This window comes from Acanthopagrus latus, chromosome 5 (assembly GCF_904848185.1).
Source record: "Acanthopagrus latus isolate v.2019 chromosome 5, fAcaLat1.1, whole genome shotgun sequence".
Classification (NCBI taxonomy): domain Eukaryota; kingdom Metazoa; phylum Chordata; class Actinopteri; order Spariformes; family Sparidae; genus Acanthopagrus; species Acanthopagrus latus.
This window is the reverse complement of record NC_051043.1, coordinates 20,543,278-20,563,782: the sequence shown is the minus strand read 5'-3', so window position 1 is coordinate 20,563,782 and position 20,505 is coordinate 20,543,278. Positions and strand designations below refer to the sequence as shown.

Genomic DNA, 20,505 nt, shown 5'->3' with positions numbered 1-20,505 from the left:
AAGTACAATGACACAGAGACACTGGTATTCTGCACTTTTTCTAAAAGAAAAATAAGAGCACAGCACTCTTCAATTCTGGACAGTAACACTGTACAGCAGTTGTTTTGCATTCATGCTCAAAGTCGGAAGTTTTTTTCTCTGATGCAAATGTGACTGCATGTGTGACAACTATGTATGATGACAAAATAACTAGATCTCTTTAAAATTATGACACTGACACAAAAAGATGTTGCATTTTTGCAACATTCATTTATCTTTATTAGGTAAACAGGATGCAGGTGTTACAACTGTGGCGGCAGCTGCACACAACACAAAACTTTTTTTTAAGACTTTTTTATTCTGGTCTGTCTTTCCATTTTTACCATCTCTGTTCCTTATTTTACCATTTTGATAACCTATTAAACCATAACCTTGTGTATAACAACCATCCACTACTATAGCATGACCTATGTTTTTAAAAAGAAAAATAGAAACAATATAGTCCCTCCTTTGTTATACGCAGTCCTGTCTGGAGGTGCTGCTGCAGCATCCATGTTGTTTCAGGGTTTAGGAAGTGTTCTGCTCCAGTGTGCATTTAACTTCAGTCAGGTCATTATCATTTAGCACACTTCGCCCAGTTTCTTTCCAAATTAAGCATGAACAAGCCCCGACTCTTCTGGTGTGAATGATGTGGCCCGGGCCTGGGGGTTGGAACCACCTTATCAGTGGAGCAGCCATTTTCCACCCCATTAATAACATAATGAGGTGACCATGAATGGCCTAATACGATCACTTAGAACCTTAATGGTTAAGGCACCCTGCAAAGGCAGGGTCCAAAGAACAGTAGTTATGGTACACACAGCACATGGTAACTATACTAATATCACATGGAACCTGCTGTTAGCCACAACTTAACCAACATCTACAGTGGCACCATCTACTCTGAGCAGGGTCTGGGGCCAACTGGATTGCTAAGCTGGACGATGCAGGAGGTGAACTTAAATGAATTAGCATGGGGGTTTTTGATCTCTACTTCATCACCAGACTTAATATGTGGGTAGCATTAGTGCAACACTAAATGGCTGTACTGAAGTTGATTAGGCCATAACAAGCCTTACTATTTTCACATATATCAGTGTACATGGTTAGTGAATATGGGACTACTCAGCGCAGCAACGCATTTACTTAGTTTCATTCACTGTGATAGCGTGGTTCATGGTGAGCAGAAGGTTTGCAGTGGTATTGGTTTTGATGTATGTTACCAACACAACTGCGCTTATTTAGTGATATGCTTTATGTTGTCTTCACTACAGCATCAGACAGTCCAAAGAGAAAACACAAGCAGCTAATCACACTTGTTGTGCTATCTGCTTAGCCCCAGTAGCCCCAACATGTAGTTATATTTTGAACTTATAAAAACTCAGGTCATAGACAGGACATCATGACATGCTAATCTGATTACTCTCAAGCAAATGTATGATCTGATCAATCACCTGCTGTATCAGGCAGATCCTAATTTCATTAACAATGTGGTTATTAAATAATTCAGAAAATGTCTCATTAAGCATGGCCTAAACTACTACTCCTACTACTACTACTACTACTACTACTACTACTACTACTACTACTACTACTACTACTACTACTACTACTACTTGTTTTCCTTAAAGATTAAAAAGCCTGACATTGAATCATATAGTATCTTATTCCTATAAAGAACAGTGAGTTATTTTAGGTGAAGCAGTTTAAAACCCCGGTGCAAACCTTGCTGGGCTGACAGTGATAACAGGTAACAGTTGTACAGGGGTCGGGCAGGAGCACTGGAATATTGCAATAACAGCACAAGTGTCATTTTCATTACAATCACATATCTCTCCTCGGGATAGAATTGTTAAAGAAAACACCATGTACAAACAATCTGGTAGCAACAAAGAATACAACTCCTGCTATAGGGCAGAATTTTAAGGTTATACTAAAAGAAACAAGGAGCATTGGCCACTGGTCACTCTCTCTCCATCTTAAAAAAACGTGACATTACCGGATGAATGTTATGAATGAGATTTTTAAGGCTAAACATAACTGGATGTAGAAACTTTTAGACCAATAGGCAGGGTATGGTATTGGATGGGAGAAGCACTGATTAAACAGTAGGGTCTTGGTACTGACAAGTCCTCTGCTGCAGTCCGATAGGCGTTACTGACATTGTGATTACACAGACTGATGAAAAGTACTGTATAATATTGGCAAAAGCCTAACACGCTGTCTCTTGTGCTATTTTTAGTGTGCACAGTGAGTGGGGGACTTTACAGAGAAGAATCAGCAAGAACATGGGAGAGTCTGAAGCGTCGAAAACAGTGTGATTATTTCCAGTTATAACAAGAACGGGTTGTTGTTAATACCGAGCTGATTCAGAGTTAAACAACACATCATATTGTAAATCTGGTGTGTAATGATTGACGAGGCCAATTTATCAATTTATATAAACAAGAAAAGCTTTTTCCTGATTTTCCCAGTGGCATAACTCTTTCAGAATCACTACCACGGTCAAGATCAATTGTCTGATAATAAATTATTACAATTTCAGACTCGAAAGTTTGTTTTTAATCACAGCACTGTTATAAATTGGTATTACAGAGATGCAACAGCACTGGTAATAGACCATATCATTACTCTCCCGCAGCATCACACATGTCAGGGTTTGATTTTGCACACAACTGTAGAGGATATTGTGGTGACTCAGCAGGGGTCTTAATCTCAATGCTCGCAAGCCAATAAAAACAAACATTCCTTTGAACTTCTCCATGGTAGTTTTATTCTCATATTGATCCCCATTTTAAGCACCCTGTGATCCCACAGCATATCTTAGTGAGGGGCTGAAAACTAACTAAAGGTTAAAAGGGGAAATTAACCCTCTTTTCACATGCATGGAGTGCACCGATTTCAGAGTTTCAAATTAGTTTAAGGATGAAAAATTATATACATAATAAAAATGTTATGTTACTGTACAGGGGAAGTTGGGATAGAGACTAATTGTAGTTACAACAAAAACGATACAATATTACCAATGATCCCTTTTTTTGTCATCATGCAACATGGCTCTTGGGATAATGAAGTGACCCCCAGAAGACAAAGCCTACAGAGAGATGAGCCGCCAGGTAATCAAAAATACCCAATTTGATCCGTGAATGAGACAGTCCACAGCCACACAATGGCTAATTGTCCTATAATTACAACAGGTCCACAATGGTTTACAAAACTGCCATTGAAAAAAATCATTACAAGCAATAGTTATTCTTACAACCCCTGATACAAAAAAATGTGACACTGTGTAAAACAGAATATGATATTTGTTTTTACTATAACCATCTCAGAAAATATGAAGGTTTCTCAGTATCAATTTATACAATATAAGATTCATTATAGTTCCCTAACCCCTAACCCTTCCAACAGAGTCAGGTTTTAATTGTGGTGGTGGCTGGCTGGCTGGGGAGTAAATTAATGAGTGGGATACACTTTGTATGCAGTATCAGTTATAATGATCCCAAATGCTTTAGCTTAATTTCACACAATATTATGTCCGGACAGACAAGCTTGATATAAGATTGAAATATATATATTTAAAAAAAAACCTCATCCAGTAGAAGTCAATACAATAAATAAGCAAATATACACGGTGTGGTAACAGTACATTTTCTTACCACTGCATACATTAAAACCAGGATACCTCTGCAACCCTGGGACCAGGTGATAGTGTCATGACTGGGTCTGAAAGGGGCATCCTCAAAAGGCTTGGTCATACACAAGCAATGACAGATCAAGGTTAACCACTTTGTAAAACACATGATTGTATGAAGGATATTACCACATGAGTCTCGGGCATATTATGTATAACTGTTGTCCATTAACACATTTTAGAAAAAGACCCTACTTTTGGCGAAGTGGGATGTTACTATCAGCCTTCAAATTCATCAAGATCTTGAGTGTTATGTTTCTACAGTCCTTTTTTAATGTGTTCAATACATTTCATGAACAGCACTGCTAAAGGCTATTCTCGCCATTTACTGTAGCTGTGCACAGGCTTCCTGTTGAACACTTCCATTTCCAAATAAGCCTCTCTGTTATTGTTCATTAAGATTCACCAGCTGGTCAGAGAATAACAGAGGACCTGACAATACGCAACATGAGTCATCAGCCGTGGTTAAAATACAACTATCTGAAAACATGTTACAAACACATTCAAAGGGAGACAATGTGCTTTAAAAAGGTATTTTTTGTCTAACTCAACATGGTTACAGTTCACATGCACACTGATCAATAAACCAATGAGTGTAATTTTAAATGTGATTATTAAAGATGAGTACTGCAGTGTTACTGAACATTAATTGTCAACCACTCTCACACAAGTATCACAGCAATAACAAAACAAAAAAACAACTTAATTAACATTTCCAGCACTGCCTCTGTAGCACAATACTCATGGATCCATTCATAACTGCACTGTACTTAGGACTGCCTGAACTACAGCCATTTACCAAGCCAGTTGCTAGGAGCTGCAGGGGGAAAAACAGACCATAATCTATCTTTGTTTCTGTTCTCAAAGAAACTGCTTTCACTCAAAGATTGCTTGCTCTCTGTAGGTTTAATTCACATCTCAGTCTGTGACGTCCACCTGTTCCACCTTAATATCATGTGAACACCCACTCAAATGAATCGAAGCGTACTCTCCATTCAGCAGCCAAGCAGTGAAGCAGCAGCCGCTGTCGCTTGGTCAGTATCTCTTTCAAAACACATGAAGGAGAGATTAAACCACAGCGAATCTAACGGTATTCAACCCAGCAAACACACTCAACACAGCACGTCCCTAGCATTCTCTAACTAGACAGATAACAGCTTGTCCGCGTTTTCTTACCGTGTAAAGCCCAATCCTGCACAAGGCAAGGGAGAGCTGCATGTGCTCCGACATTGTGCTCAGCAACAAGCGTAACCCCCGGCAACAAACAAGCCAAGCCTCTGGAGTAAGTGAATGGATGGAGGAGGATCAGGAGTGTCAGGTCAACAACATGGGTCCAGCCCTTCACCAGTCAGCAGCCCGTATCCACAAACCATCCTTCTAAATCTGAGCTTTACAGCGGGCTTTTGTCCGGGTGTAGATGAGCATGATTGAATGCTGTCTCGCGTTTACTCGGCGTGCTCATTCATTGAAAAATAAAAAACTATTGCCACGAGGATAAGCGGACAGACACAAGCTTGAGATTAGTTTGTGAGGATCTCTCTCTCCACAGAGATTAAGGTCTCAGCGACAACTGGGAATCCAGAATAAGACTACAAATTGGATTAGTCACCATTACCCACCCACACAACTATGTCCATACTGTACACACAGCTTCATGAAGTATGAAAACCATTGCTTTCTATGCGTGGAGGAGGATGAAGGGATCGACCACTTGAGCCTACAGCGGTCAAGGGGATTTCAGTAACTGTTGTGGGACACTTTGTTGGAAGTCGGTCTGCTCAGTGAGAACTGTGAGTCAGGCGTGTTTAGTTCCGTCTGCTGAGCAGTTATAGTGCTAGTAGTGTGGCAACCAGTTCAATGGCAACAGGCAACCTGGAAATTTAAATGCATTACATTTTAGAACATAGCTAACATAAATCAAGGACTGAGTGTTAAGGATTGACCAATGTCCTTTTTTTCAGAGCCAATGGGATATTGATTACTAGTAATCAGATAACCTATGTTTTGGAGTCGATGCTGGTACCAATATTAGGGAGAGAATAATTCTGATATTGACGTATCGGCCGATATACACACTTATTTTTTTTGCAATGATGCCTCAAATGTGGTTATCAAATACAGTTGATACATACTACAATGACATCAGTGAACTGAAACAGTTAACTATACTTGAAAATCATTAATTATAATTCACCCCAAGCTTGTGTTCTGCACCGTGATCTTAAAGGAGAACTTTGGTCGATTTAATCATGCAGCTTCATTGCTCAAGCTACCCTTGACTTCCCAGTACTGAAGACGTGAACACATTTGGTCCAACCATTACAGGGCTCCGTGTACGGAGAGTTAGCATTGACAGCTAACAGCAGGGTCAGAACTTTACACTGTGTTTTAAGCTTCTTAACATGCTCCAAATCTCACCCCAAAAGTTATGCAACATCAGCAGACACCTTACAACACAGCACTGTAGCGTGTATGACTTAAAATGAATAAAATAGTCGTTAAAACAGTGTGTTCGTGCAAGGAGCTACATAACGGTTTGTTGACATCCATGTATTCCGGTCGCTAGACCAAACTAGTCAATCCATCGAGCGGCGAGCTATAGTGATACATCCAACGTAAACATTAGTGCATGCTATCTCTAGCATAAGCGGCATCCTCTCCCTGAGAGGGGCGTGTAGAAGCCAAGGCAGGCATTGACAGATGGAGCTCATTGGCATTTAAAGGTGCAGGCACAGAAAAAGCCTGCTCTCAGTAGAGCTCACTTGAGCCACTTTTTGACAGCTGAAATTCAAAACCACAGATGGTTTGGGGCAATACATTTCAAATACAGTGTTGTTGGACCTCAGATAGCTGTGTGAAATTGACGAATAACAGTATAATATGGAATTTAAATCTTTATAACCACAACATTTCATTTCAGCCAATATCAACATCACATACGCAGATACCGACATACCGACAATAGGCCAATATCAGCTAATAATATCAGCCAGTACTCATAACATACAGATCTGAATATGTTGTGGGGCAGGACACTAAGCGAGACCACAGACTGGTGCATCAGACCCAAAGTAGCACTTCCATTTAAATGAATTATTCTATCAGCAATCAGACACATAAAAACACCAAAACCAATAATTGGACAAAAAAACTGGACATCAGCCAGGTCAGTAATTGGCCTATCCCTTGCATGCTATTGCAGCAATTTTGAAATTTGTGGAAAGAGAGGATAACAGTAGTACAAAGATGACTGCCACCCTCCTCGCTCCAGTAAAACACAGCTCTACTTTGCATTTTATAACTCCAGGCTCAACATTGGAAACACTGACACAAACTGAATTTGCCCTCTGAAAAGCATGCTTTTCTGGCTATTCTGACCCACAATCCTCTGTGCAATGGACGACACGTCACATACATCATGGTGTGTTGCGCCAATATAAACCAAGCTGAGAAAGCACAAACATCTTACAGCTTACTTGACAGAAACTACAACAACAGATGAAAGCACATTTAAGTGTAGGTACTATGTTCTTTGTAATTTTTGTGCTACGGCCAAGATGAATATAGGAGCAAGAGGTTAAAAGCTTGAGGCACACATCATAACAAAGGGGTATGTCAAAAATGTATATGCAGGCAATGGTATCTCCTTTGTAAGGGCAGCTGCAGTATGTACAAAAAGTAAAAAGAAAAAAGTATGCCATTCAGAACGCACCGCTGGTGTCTGGCTCAAGACCAGTCTGACACAATCAAGACTTCCAGGGTCAAAATTGTCCAGAAGCATTTTTGAGCATATTGAGTAAGAACTTTCTCTTTCTATTCATCTCTCTCAAAAAAACTTTCCATGGCATAGACAGTAAAGTTTGTACATAAGATGTCTTCATTCTTAATGCAACTCCTCGTGTAATAAGGCAGCACATAAGAGGCAAGTTCCACTGTAGTTTATTCAGTCTGACTGTAGGTCAGCAAGATATGAGTTCCTATGAAAGCCTTGAGTCATTTACAGGGCTCTGCTTATCAAACTTATAACTTTTATGGACCCATCCTATAACTCTAAAATAAAAGTGGAACAATAAACCAATGACAACAAATGCCTCCACAGATCTGTCAATAATTTGTGTTTCTACTGAGAAAAAGCAATGGGAGTGTGCCTGAGAGAAAGTTAAGGAAATGAATGCAATAAAAAAAAACATGAAAACAGTTCACTAATGCCTCATTAGTGCAATGAGCCATCAACTTTTGTGGGTGCAGATATAAAAAGGAACTCAGAGTGCCTGTGCTTGATCGTGTTTATAGCATTATGAAATAAAAATGATCAAATATTAGCAACAAATATTCTCCGATGTCCAACCGCAACACAGATGTTCCTGTTTCAGCCTGAAGATGCTGACTCACTAGCACTCTCCACAGACACAAGGGAATCACTGCATTGAGCTGCTAGCAAGCACACAGAATCCGGGCTGATATGTTGCTGGCAGGTTAAAATCAAGGACAGGGGTTTAGGAATGCTGTTGAGCTGTGAAAGGTTTTTCACATTGCAGCAGCAGGCTGTGCACTGTAAATCAAAAGGACAGGCCTTGTGACAAGAGTTTAGGTAAACATCATTTCACATCCACACAAACTGAAAACTGAGTAAACCTGCTCTCATCAATGGATTGAGTAAATGATTAGCTTTATATCAATCCCAATATTAAAAGCACATACCACTGCTGAAAGATGTTACTGGTGCTCTACTCTTATCTGCATACAATAGGTCATTTTTGTTTGCTTCTGAAAGGAGTTTGGCGCAGACCTCTGCCAGCACCAGCGAGGTGTGGAACGCGGTCACATGGAGGACAAAACTGAGAGGACAAGTAACACCAGCCTTGCATCCCATAGGCGAACAAGCTGGATTCATACGCTGCCAAGAACTTCCCAACAGCTTTCTTTCCTCTGTGTTCACTGGTGAGATGACAACCTGCTATAGCCTGATGTGCACCGTTGGACAGGAGATCAGCTCTGGGATACTGTTGGTCAGCTTTAAGAAAAAGCAGGCTTCAGCTAAAACAAATGTATGTAAGTGTGATCTTTTCTGCGCAGGCCACATAAACAACAAAGCGTTCCAGTTGCTGAATGGTTAAGGTGCATATCACATAACCACAGCCTATCTGATACAGTTCTGGCCCGTCGGGACCTTTGTTGAAAGTCATGCCCCCCCCTTTCCCCTCGTAACGCTTTATTTCAAAATACAGCTTATGTTCCCAAGAAATCTGTGGAACTACACAAACATCCTCTGTTAACTCCCAACTCATGTAAACTAATGGCATCAAGCACAAAAATCCTTTCAGCATAATGATAGCAATCATCAGAGGAGATCTCATGTTTCAAACTCATCATTTTTAGTATATTTACTGAGGGAAACTTGGCAATGTGTCTTTTTCACAGACTACAGATTAAAGCTCGGAGGCCTGGCTGTGTGCCTCCTACCTATGTATTCAACTTTTTCTCTCAAAAAGGATGAAGAGTACATACTGTAAATGTAATGTTCTTACAATTTGCCATATGAATAATACCAGTATTTCAAATAAACCTTCACTTTGACTATGCTGCTTGTTTTTAATGTTATGGAGGTGGCTAAACAATGCCTGTTTTTTAACAAGCATCATACCTGCTCACATTTTACAGTATAAAGATCCAACCGTGACACTTTCAACTTCGATTCATCCAACCAGCCAAACCAGGTCTCATTTTAAAAGTTTTAGTGCTGTCTACTTATAACCACAACAACAACAACAACAATGGCACAAAAGTGGAAACTCACCAAAGAGGTGGCAGCTTGCTTTGGTAAATTTCAAACTGACTGAAAACAGGTGTTTGACCAGTCAGTTTGCCCTGACAAAACTATTAATAGTAATGACAGCTGATATATGGAGTACTTCACGGTAAACTGCCTTCTCAGCTGATGTTTATGGTATAACAGCTCCCTTTTCAGAAATATGTAACAAGTACACACTGGGTTCACAATCTCAAAATTTGTACTCATTAGCCTGCTAGTAATGTGCAAGACAAGTCTACTTTCTCCAAAATAAAGTGCAAATGAAATTATGTTGCGAAGTGTTGTTTTAACATAATGTGTCCACATTATCTATCTTCTAGAAAGAAGAGCTTCAACCATTAGCCAGCAGATCCCCCCTTTTTTTTTTTTTTTTTTTTTTTTAAAATACTCCAAATTCACATTTTCCTTTTCCCAAAATGTTTCCTCCCATTTATGCTCTCTGAATCAACTGATGGGAGGTGTGGCCAGCCCATCAAGGGAGGAAGCTGCATTCAGTTATCTGTCACACCCATCATTACCATATGGTTTGAGGTCAGGGCTTTATGGCTAATGGTGTCACTAATCATTGTCATGAGCTAAATTCGACAATTTTTTTTCTACACTAGACAACATGGGTGTAAAAATGTGTTTGTTTTATTGCAGAATTGTTTTTACAGATCTGACTTCCTTCAGAGCAGAGCTACAAAAATGACCTGAATGTCATTCCACCTGAGGATTAAGACACTCACACGTGTTAAGTGGAAACCGTCATACAAATGTTGAGTGGGACTGAAGGAATAGCATACTGCCTGTGAATTTACCTACAGCCATTAGTGAGCTCAAATAATGTAGCGGAATAGTATATGACCATGCAAGCATAACACTGTGTTAGGCAGGAACAGACAAAGGAAGTCTCAGTTTACAAAAGTAGTCTCTGCTAAAATGAAACCTCAGGAGAATGATGCTGCATGTTCTTGTATGGGATTTTAGAAATCATCATTACAGCCACAGTTTGGTTTTCTCACATTCAAAGTGCCCTCCGCTTGATGTGACTCGCAACACATTCGATGTGTCATATCTGGTGAAGTCAAAGAGTTGGTCAGTCACACCGTGCACTTGTAATTTGGTAAGGTTGTATCATGGCAACGGCTAGCACCGAATTCCTTTGTCGGTGCTGCCGTTTTGTGTGATCTTTTTTCATACTACGCTGCTGATCATGCAGGAGTACAGTCCTTCACTTTGCTCCAGCTCCCAGTTGAAACTGGATCCAGCAGAAGGCCAGATCTGCACTACAGTCATAATTCAAACCCCAGTTATTACCCAGCAATGTGCAGTAATTATGTGCTTCCATCCCTGTTCATCCCATGCACTCTTTTAGGCCTTACCTGACGTGAAACCTTACGCTAAAGCATGCACGGGACTAGCAAAGATTTAGTGAAAACCTCCTATTGATTTATAGGCAAGAAAGAGACATAGTTTTGGCCTGGGTTTTGAGCCAGGTCTCCAGTGTTTCACAGCAGGAAAGGAGGCCCTGCGCCTATGAGTGCCTGACCTCTGAGGACAGCCAAGCACTCAGCTCCAACAGTCCACAGAGTTACAGCTGCGCTCTCTACAGAAAACAGTTTGTCACAGAGAAAATCCTCAAGCAAGTAAGTGTTTTCCTCCAAAGGTTAAACATGGTCATACCTGACCAAAATATATATATATAGCTTACTGCCAGGAGAAGAACAAAAGCTGAGGGTGAAATAAATTTTTATCATTTCATGTCAGGAGTGTGTGCCCCCTTTGATAACATTGTGTGTGTCTCTCTCTCTTTCACACTGGACTATGAATGCTCTGTGCCCCTTTTGTTTCCCACAAGATGTGTTTCTCCCAGGCCAAACAAGCCAAAGAGAAACTAAACTTGGATCAGTTTGTGTTAACTATAACACAACTGTCCTGGCGCCAGCCAACGGATAGACCTTTGTAAGCTCGACTCGAGAAACGTCTACAGTTCAAAGTTCCTCTTAGGTCCCACATCTTGGGAGGCCCATTATAAACAAGCTGATAACACTGGGTGGGCAAGTTCCTCTGCATTTCACACTATTTCTCCATCCCCCTTTGTGACATGACAGGACAATGTCTGCGTAACCGTTTTCCCTCTGACTTTATGTATTCCCACGGAAAGCCTTCAGTTACAGCTTCCACTCTATTGTTGCACTTTTTTTCAGTAGCAAACCATCCCATCCCTACAATGCAGGCAAAGACCCAAAAAACACAAACCCCCACCCCTCCAGGCTTAAACTGGCACAGTGGCCTGGACTGAAATCATTTGTTTGGGTCCCAGGTATTATCAGCAGGGAACCAATATCTCATACCACCGTCTCTCACATATTGACTTATACAACACACTGTGCACCTTTATACTCAAGAGTTGACATCCTCATGCCACATCACATACCTAACAGTTGCTCCAAGGGTGTAGCTAGTTGGCCAGTTATCGTGTTTCACATGTAAACAGATCTGGGTCTGGGTCAACCAGTTAGACCTTCTTCACACAACACTGACAGGCAGCAGCTGTAGGCTACAGAGCTGACATATTAGCATAAAACATGACCCGGTGCCACAGCTAGCTGTTGATGGTCGCACACCTGAGGGACGCGACTGTCTTGATTGGCCAGGAGCCCAAAATGGCAAAAGAAACCAAAGCAGAGTTTTGGTAATGGAAACACTGAGTTAGCCACATCACGTCGTTTTTTTTATGCTTTTACTCACCAGATAATCCATGTACTATCGCTGACCAGGCACAGCAGCACGAACTGGCTTCGCAGTAATCCCGTTTTTGCTTGAATGAGTCCAAAATATAATGTTTTTGACCACACGTCGCTTTGTATTCCCCGCCTTCCGACAGCCACAGCTAAAATAAAAACCAACCAGGTGGTGGGTTAAAAGGCAGGATTCTCTCGCCGTCTTCCTCACCAGCGAGCCTGGCTTGTGCGCGGAAACGACCCAGTTTGTTTACAACGACGAAGGTTCTGCTCGGTTCGTGTGCTTTTCCCCGAATAAACAACCCCCTCGTCCACCGGCTGACTTCTAGTTTTTATCACAATTATCAGTTGAGTGTTTGGTTGAGGAAACTAGCGTAGCCTACACCGCTACGTCACGCACGTCGCCCTGCGCACGTAGCGTGGTCACATGACCAAACACATGGTGGCTATTTTCATTCTGAGGAGGATCCCTTCCTCAAACGGAGAGAAGGGATCAACTTCTCTGTGTTTTTATTTGGATTATTATAATGTTTACGATTAAAGATAAATAAATAAATACATAATCTCTCTTATGTCGCCATGTAGAGGGGAATACTTGGTCACGTCCCCTGCTCAGTGACGTAACAACAACAATGTACAGATGTTCATTCGTGAAACAGCGCAGAAGTGGCACAGCTGGAGCGATGTGATTGTGACGTAACTTTGTTTATTTCGAGGGCAAATTGTTGCAGCACACAAGTAGTGCAACTATAACGAGTGCAAACGTACATAATGTTGCAAGTGTGGAATGAAAATGAAAAGTGGATGTAATAAAAAGTGCACAACATCACATTTCCAATTGTTTAAAACATTTCGACAAATGTATTAAAAAAACATTAAAGCACAATAAAACAGTGTCGAGTAAAAAATAATTTAAAATATAACCAAAACATATGAAAAAAATGTTTGAACTTTCAGCACTTTATGAATAAAAGCAAGGCTAATTTAAAAGTTAGGTTCAAGTTGTTTTTTAAATATCCAGACATGTTTTGACTTAAATATTGTGTTTTGGCAAATACTGTACAATAAGTTAGGGATATTGGGACATGAGTGCATATATGCATGTGCATGGATATGCAATGAAAATCGAATTAAATATGTCGCATTATTTTTGGGGACCAAAACTAATCACAAAACACAATCCCTAAATAAATTCATAATCTCTTTTACATTGCCAAGTAGAGGGGAATACATGGTCATGACCCCTGCTCAGTGATGTAACACCAATGTACAGATATACCGGGTTTATTCTTGAATCAGTGCAGAGGTGGCACAGCTGGAGCTATGTGACTGTGGCATAACATAATTGATTTTCAGGGGAAAATTGTTGCACATCAGCTGCAAGCATAAAGTAGTGCAATTATTAAGAGTGAAAATGAAAATAAAAGTGGATTTAATTCAAAGTACTTTTTACATTTTACATTTACAATTGTTTGAAAATCAATTAAAAAAGTGGCAAGCACAAACATTACAACGCAATAAAATAGTGTGGAGTAAAAATTAATTTAACTTGTAACAAAAAAAACAACTTTCAGCACTTTTATATAAAGGCAAGGTTAAAAGGATGAGCTTTCATTTTTTTTAAAGCTCCCTCCAGATAGGTTTTGACTTAAAAATATCTGAGACATCCTGTGTGTCATGTTTTTTGGGGAATGTGCCACTGTGTCTGATCTGCTGCCATATGTCAGATTAAGCAATGGACAATATAAGAAAACAGAACTCTATGTGATTGGAAAAATCATCACATATTATTTACAAAAGTGTTTTGGCCAATATTGTGCAATTAGTTAGGGATACTGGAATATGGCTGCATTTATGCAAAAAAAAAAAAAGTAAAAAAATGAAATGTGCTGTATTAATTGTGGGGACCAAAAATATTCACAAAACCCAAATTAAGAATTCAGCTATGTCACAGAATAATACATCCAAAACCCCCTTACAAATTTTCTGCTGTGTATTTTGATATGGTTATTCCACAAAAAAACATTCAATTATCTTGTTAAAATCCTTAAAATTATATCTAACCCTTCTCCCGAATCTATGATTCTGCAATCATATGCCATTACTTAATATAGGAAGTATTTTACTGTAAATCTCCTTGTCAGTGTATAAGCAAGGCTTCACACTTGTTTTTGGTTCTAGGAATGGGCACGGGGGGCAATGCCCCCCAAATGCTTCGGCTGCCCCATCAAACCAACCCCACTTCATTCCGAAAAAAAAACTATATTCAAATATATAGTATTGTAATTTATTCCCATAAATGCTGCTCAGAGTGATCACAGGCCACGGCTCCTCTGCCCACAGAGCTGGGTCTCTCTCTAAAGATGCCACCTGTCCCGTTTTTCCCAGAATTTTCTCTTTTTTCAACAGCTCCACAACAAACATAACAATATATGATATTCGAAACATTTTATTATTTATGACTGATCAGAATATTCCCCATGCAAATCCCATGAGGGTGATTGACTCAGAATAAGAATCAGAATCAGAATTCCTTTATTGGTCCTACAAATGGGGATATCTGCTTGTCACAACAGCCTAATCCATCCATCCATCCATCATCTGTACACATTATATGTACGCCGCTTAATCCTCTGCAGGGTCGCGGGGGGGCTGGGGCCTATCCCAGCTGACTTAGGGCGAAGGCAGGGGACACCCTGGACAGGTCGCCAGTCTGTCGCAGAGCCTAATCCATACACATTAATAAATGTACAAAATAAACAATATCTAACAAAAGGTAAGAAATAGATTCTTACATACTGGGACACTAGTACCTACATAATATATACTAGTGCCCCACCCTTCTCTGTGACATCATCCCCATGAAGTCATCATTCACATTTAATTTAATTCATTTTATAGTAAAAGTACAGAACAGAAATCAATAACACTTGAGCTGAGGTGTCTAAATTACCTGAATGCACCTGATTACAAAAGGGTTAAGGGTTACATTAAAGTAATGTAACTTGATTACAGTCAGTTAGTTTTGGATTAATAACAAATGAAGACCAGAGAAATTAAATAGCAATAAAAAGTAGCTTTTTGTGTGTCCTGTTAACAAGTGTTTATCTGTGTTTGTTCTATTATTTCTTATCTTAACATTTGACAAGAGAGGTTATAGTAAATATGATGCAGTTGAGTTTCTCCAGCAGGGACTCGAACTCAGGGTAAAAGCACATTCTTTGAACACAGAACTGTTACTCTACCAACAGAGCTAATCAAGGGATACAGAATTATCTGGTTGAAATGAGCTAACCATGTCAAATAAGTCCAGCCCACAGGTTTTCTGACCAATCCATGTGGTGGACGCCAGAAGGGGCGGTCTCGCTCGTTTCCCGCGTGAAATTAGCTCATTTCCCTCCAAAAAGTTAAATGTGTATATATTTAGCTGACTGATCTTCAGTCTGGTCTCTTCTCTGAGGACACAAACATGGTGAGTAAACTGTTCTGTACGAATCTGCTTTGTGTGTCCAGTTACCTGCTCAGTACAGGTGTTTTCATGTCTGTGTGGGAAGTGTACAGATAGTTAATAATTATTGATCTCAGGTAATAAGCCCAAGTGATGTTCCTTAACATATCAGCAGCTCCACATATTAACTACCTTCATGTTGTCTCAGCTCAGTATGTGCGGGTTAAAATGGAGCCAGCCTCCCTGTCGGTGAGATTTGTTTCTACCTCAAATGTTTCTGAAATAACTCTGAACAGAAACTGAAGACGTCTTATTTAACTGTTCAGTGATGAGATAGATTCGGCTGGAACATAATGGTTTAATTACAGCCAGTTAAATCCTTGATGGACGTTGTGTTTTGTTCCATGCGCCAAACTCCATTGTGATTTTGGTCGTTTTTTATCTCTGCTGTTAATTACATGAATAATGCACAGTTAACTAAACTTTGGTCACTATCTAAAAACAAGAAAGTAGTTTCGGTAAAGTCGGCATGAAGTGTTTTTTTTAATTTATTTATTAGAACAGCATGAAAGCTGTTTAGCTAATGCTATACTGGTCAGTGTAAGTGAGTGCTAATGTTATGTTAGCTAGCTGACTTTAACGTTGTTGCAGATGCACTACAAGTTTGGGAAACACCTTAGCAGCGGCATTTAATCGTCGTGTTTTTACAGACAGGTTTGCATGTTAGCTAATGTGTGTCTGTTGGAGGGTGTTAGCTTGAAGGTATTAGCCTGCTGTGTGATGTTAACTTGTTAAAACTAGCATCTTTAAAGCTGAATATCTGAGTACAGCACAGTTAGCTAACAGGCTCCAAGTGTTGTGTTTATAATGTCTGAGCATGTTAGTATGTCAGCATCTAGAAGGTTATTTTTAGCAGCCAAAGTAGTTTATACACACAATATGCAGCCTCATTGTAATCTGCACAGAACGTATTCAGTGTGTGTGTCTCAGTTCTGGTTTAATATGTTTAAATCACTGCACTGACTCCCTGTCTGTCAAAAGATAGACTTTAAAATCATGCTGCTCATCTATAAAGCACTAAATGTTTTCAGGATTTAATACATTTGTTTCACTTTTGGTTTACCTTTAAGAAAACACATTTATTAAATCAGATTATAGCAGATTTTATAGTGCAGAGTGATGTGAGTCTCCTGAAGTGATGTCATGCACATGGTTACAGACTGCTATACCATTCTTTATTATGAAATGATAATCTTGTAAGAAATCCCATTTTTGCCAGATGTGTCTGTAATCTGATTACATCTTCTTTTTTACTGCTATAATCAGAATACATGTATGCAAACACACACACATATGCATGTAGTCATCATGTTATACTAAAGTTCTTCCTCCTCTCTCCAGGTGAACAGTGGGACTTGTCTTCAGCTTCAGGTGGAACATCTCTGGTCTGTATGGTGATCAGCACTGGAGAGGAGAGACACCTGGTCCAACAAGGTCAGTGCAGTGGAGGTGCAAAAGTTAAAGGCAGAAAGTGTGAGATTTGTCAGTTGCTGTTCATTAATACTCTAGGATCAGTAATTCATTCTAGAGGGTAGTCGATGTTTTTTGTTTACTAAGAGGAAATATAAACAGTCTGTCTGTTTAGAACGCCTGCATTTATTTGATCTCATTTATATATAATATAAATGATATAATCATATTTTATTTAACATGTATATCTACACTGTTCAGCCACAGCATTAAAACAACTGACAAGTGAAGTGAGCATTGATCATCTTGTTACAATCAAATGTTCTGCTGGGAAACTTTGACTTCTGTCATTTCTGTGGAGCCTCTTTGACAAACATCACCCACCCAAACACCGTTCAGACCAACTACACCCCCTCATGGCAAAGAACCCCAGGCGTCAAATTGGCCTCCTCATTCTCCAGATCACAATCCAGTTGAGCATCTGTTGGATGCGCCAGAACCAACTCCCATCCATGTTGGGGCCCCCATGGATCGTTCTTGGCTCTGACTGCATCCAGTGGAAGCTCAGTTGGATTGAGATCTGGGGAATCTGGAGGCCAGGTTGACACCTTGAGCTCTTTCCCACGTTCCTCGGGTCATTCCTGAGTAGCTTTTGCAGTGTTGCAGGCGCATTGTCCTGCTGGGGGGGCACTGCCATCAAGGAGTGCTGCTGCCATGAGGGGGTGTACTCGGTCTGCAGCGGTGTTTGGGTGACTGGTGTTTGTCAAAAAGACGTCCACATGAATGCTAGGAGTCATGGCTTCACAGCTGAACATGGCGTTGGAACATTATGATCCATGTTATTCATTTCACCTGTCATTGGTTCTAATCATGTGGCTCTCAGTGTTTACACATGTTAAACACTTTATGAATTAGATGAAATAAATGCATTTAGGCACTGTAACCGGACTTGTTTATGTTTCCTCTCAGTAAAGCAAAACCTGTTGATGTTCAAATTTACTTCCAAATAGAATTTAATTAAAACTCCATGTAAATAAATTATGAAAAGTGATTTCAGGTTAAATACAACTGAGTTAGAGACTCACACCTCCACAAGGAGACTCATCAAAAATAGACCCAGGTCTCTTTGTGGAGGACAAACAACTACCACAAAAACAAAACCTCAACACACAAACAAAACCTCTAAAAACACTAAAAACCTGCACAGACACACAAACCTCTAAAAACCAACACACAAAACCCCTAAAACAAACAAAAACCTCTAAAAAAAAACACACACACACAAAACCTCTAAAAACAACACAAAAACCTCTGAAAACAAACACACACAACCTCTGAAAACAACACAAAAACCTCTAAAAAAACAAACTTAAAACAACACAAAAACTCCACAAAGAGACATCAAACTACCACTGCTCCTCTTTCTCTTCCTGCAGGTGACGGACGAGCAGCTAAGACGATTAAGACGAGCCACCACAGGACCTGAAGCAGGAAAACTGAGTATCCGTCTTCTGATAAAACCCCTTCAGGTCCTGCAGTTGTTCGTTGACTCTGGTTTCACCTGCTCAGACAGTGAGCACTGTTGTCTTTACTGGTTATGTACATAATAAAATCTTGTTTTAATTACTCCATTGTGTTTTTTTATAGATTTTTAAAGCTCATGTTGAGTCTTTTGAGTCCAATGTCTCCTCTTAGTGGCATTTTCAAAGCTTTAACTATATTTGATGTATACATTTTCTTTCTGTAATGGAGACCAGGGCTTCCATTACCTTCATTATCTATTCCTATTCTAGGAATGACTGATTTAGAAACTATGTGTTTAATGTCTGAGTAAGTTAGCCTCTCTCCATCTCTTATCACATGAATGAAGCTAACAGCAGTTCAGTGAGAGGTTTATGACGTTTTACCAGCAGCTGATATGAAATATACCTGAAGTGCTGCCTGTGATATCACCAAGCAGACAGATAAATGGTCATTTTGAGCAGCTACAGTAGTTTATATGATCATTATGCAGCCTCATTGTTGTCTGCACTTTAAAATCATATTACTGGTCTGTAAAGCCCTAAATGTTCTCAGGAATGAACACATTTGGTGTACGGGGATTGTGAGGGTTATTTAAAATGTTTGTTCTGATACAGTTACTTATTTAAAAGTAGTCAGTAATGTAATTTAAGTAAAACTGTCCGCTCATCTAATTCATAACTGTTCACTGTAGCTTTCAGATAAGTACATTAATTTAATGCATTTTTTTTTATCTGTAGCTTATTATATTAGCTTTTTTTCTGTTCTGCCATTCTGTTTTAATGTCTTAATGTGTTAGTTTTGATTACTTCCTATGTCTCTGAATGGATCTCTGAATGAGGCTTTATTTGACTGAAAGTTTTTACATCTCAACCTTTAGATCTCTACACCTTGTTTTAAACCAAGTACTTACTAATATAAAATAGAAAACGGGACCTGAAATAAATCCAAAAGGCCTTTTAGTCAGGATAGTTTACAGGCTCCTCAGCTGCACCAGTAATAGTCAGATTTTTCTCTGAATGCTTTTTTTCCTCTCTCACTTCCCCTGTTTGTTTTCAGCTAATTCAGTCTGAGCCTAAATCTGCTCTCTGAACTTTAAATATTGATGTTTATGTTTTTAATGTGATCACAGAAAAGGAAAAAGTGTGTGTGCAGCTTGTGGTTTTACTCTATGAACAATTTGAACTTATAGAAACAATATGGTCCTCGCACAGATAGTGCTTGGGCACTAATACAAGAAATACATGAAAGTCTGTCAAGAATTTGATATTTCAATTTGATCCTTGGATGTGGCAGCAGTACCCAATCACTAACAAACTTATGTTACAGCCGATCAAGTGGAGAGCAGTCGGGGGAAGAGAAAATGACAGTTGCAGCCACAGTTGCACTTGTGATCTAATTTCCAGGTTGTTTTTTGCTGTTTCTTTCTGATTTTGCACATTTAGATGTGGCTTTGTTTCACAAACAATGTCCACATCTTTTGTTTTCCTCACACAAAAACTCAGTCAGACTTTCAGAGAAAGACAAATCCTCTCAGTCCAAAGAGCTTGGCAAAAATGTTTTGTAGACTTGTCTGGTCAAAAAACATTTCCCCTTGGACCTGTTGTGGTCAGGTGGGGATGGACTGAACCATTTATTGGGTGGGGGTCTTTCCAACAGGCTCCTCCATGGATGGGTCTGTGACTTTATGGTCCTCCAAGGCCTTTCTGTCCCAAGCAGCTGAAGGACACAAACATAACAGGGATGGTTGAGAATAAGCTGCTGATGTAAACAAACAATTTTGGAAATGTTGTTTAAATCCGTATGATGACCAGAA

The 20,505-nt window shown here is 39.7% G+C and overlaps 1 protein-coding gene and 1 long non-coding RNA gene across 3 annotated transcripts in view; one reads left to right on the top strand and one right to left on the bottom strand.

Annotated features, from left to right (window-relative positions):
- Positions 1 to 12,686, bottom strand: part of LOC119019144 (ADP-ribosylation factor-like protein 15) — a 96,840-nt gene extending 84,154 nt beyond the window's left edge. The window contains exon 1 of one of the 2 annotated variants that reach the window (XM_037097456.1): positions 12,258 to 12,686. In XM_037097456.1, coding sequence (XP_036953351.1) covers positions 12,258 to 12,269 — 12 coding nt within the window. In that variant the 5' untranslated portion in view covers positions 12,270 to 12,686. Of the gene's footprint in view, positions 1 to 4,888; positions 5,006 to 12,257 lie in introns of those variants that run through there. The other variant, XM_037097455.1, reaches the window with a different exon arrangement.
- A 2,934-nt stretch (positions 12,687 to 15,620) lies between these two features.
- Positions 15,621 to 18,796, top strand: LOC119019145. The gene is made up of 3 exons (XR_005074947.1): positions 15,621 to 15,722; positions 17,100 to 17,192; positions 18,605 to 18,796. It is a non-coding gene; the product is annotated as an uncharacterized LOC119019145 (long non-coding RNA).
- Positions 18,797 to 20,505: the final 1,709 nt, after the last annotated feature.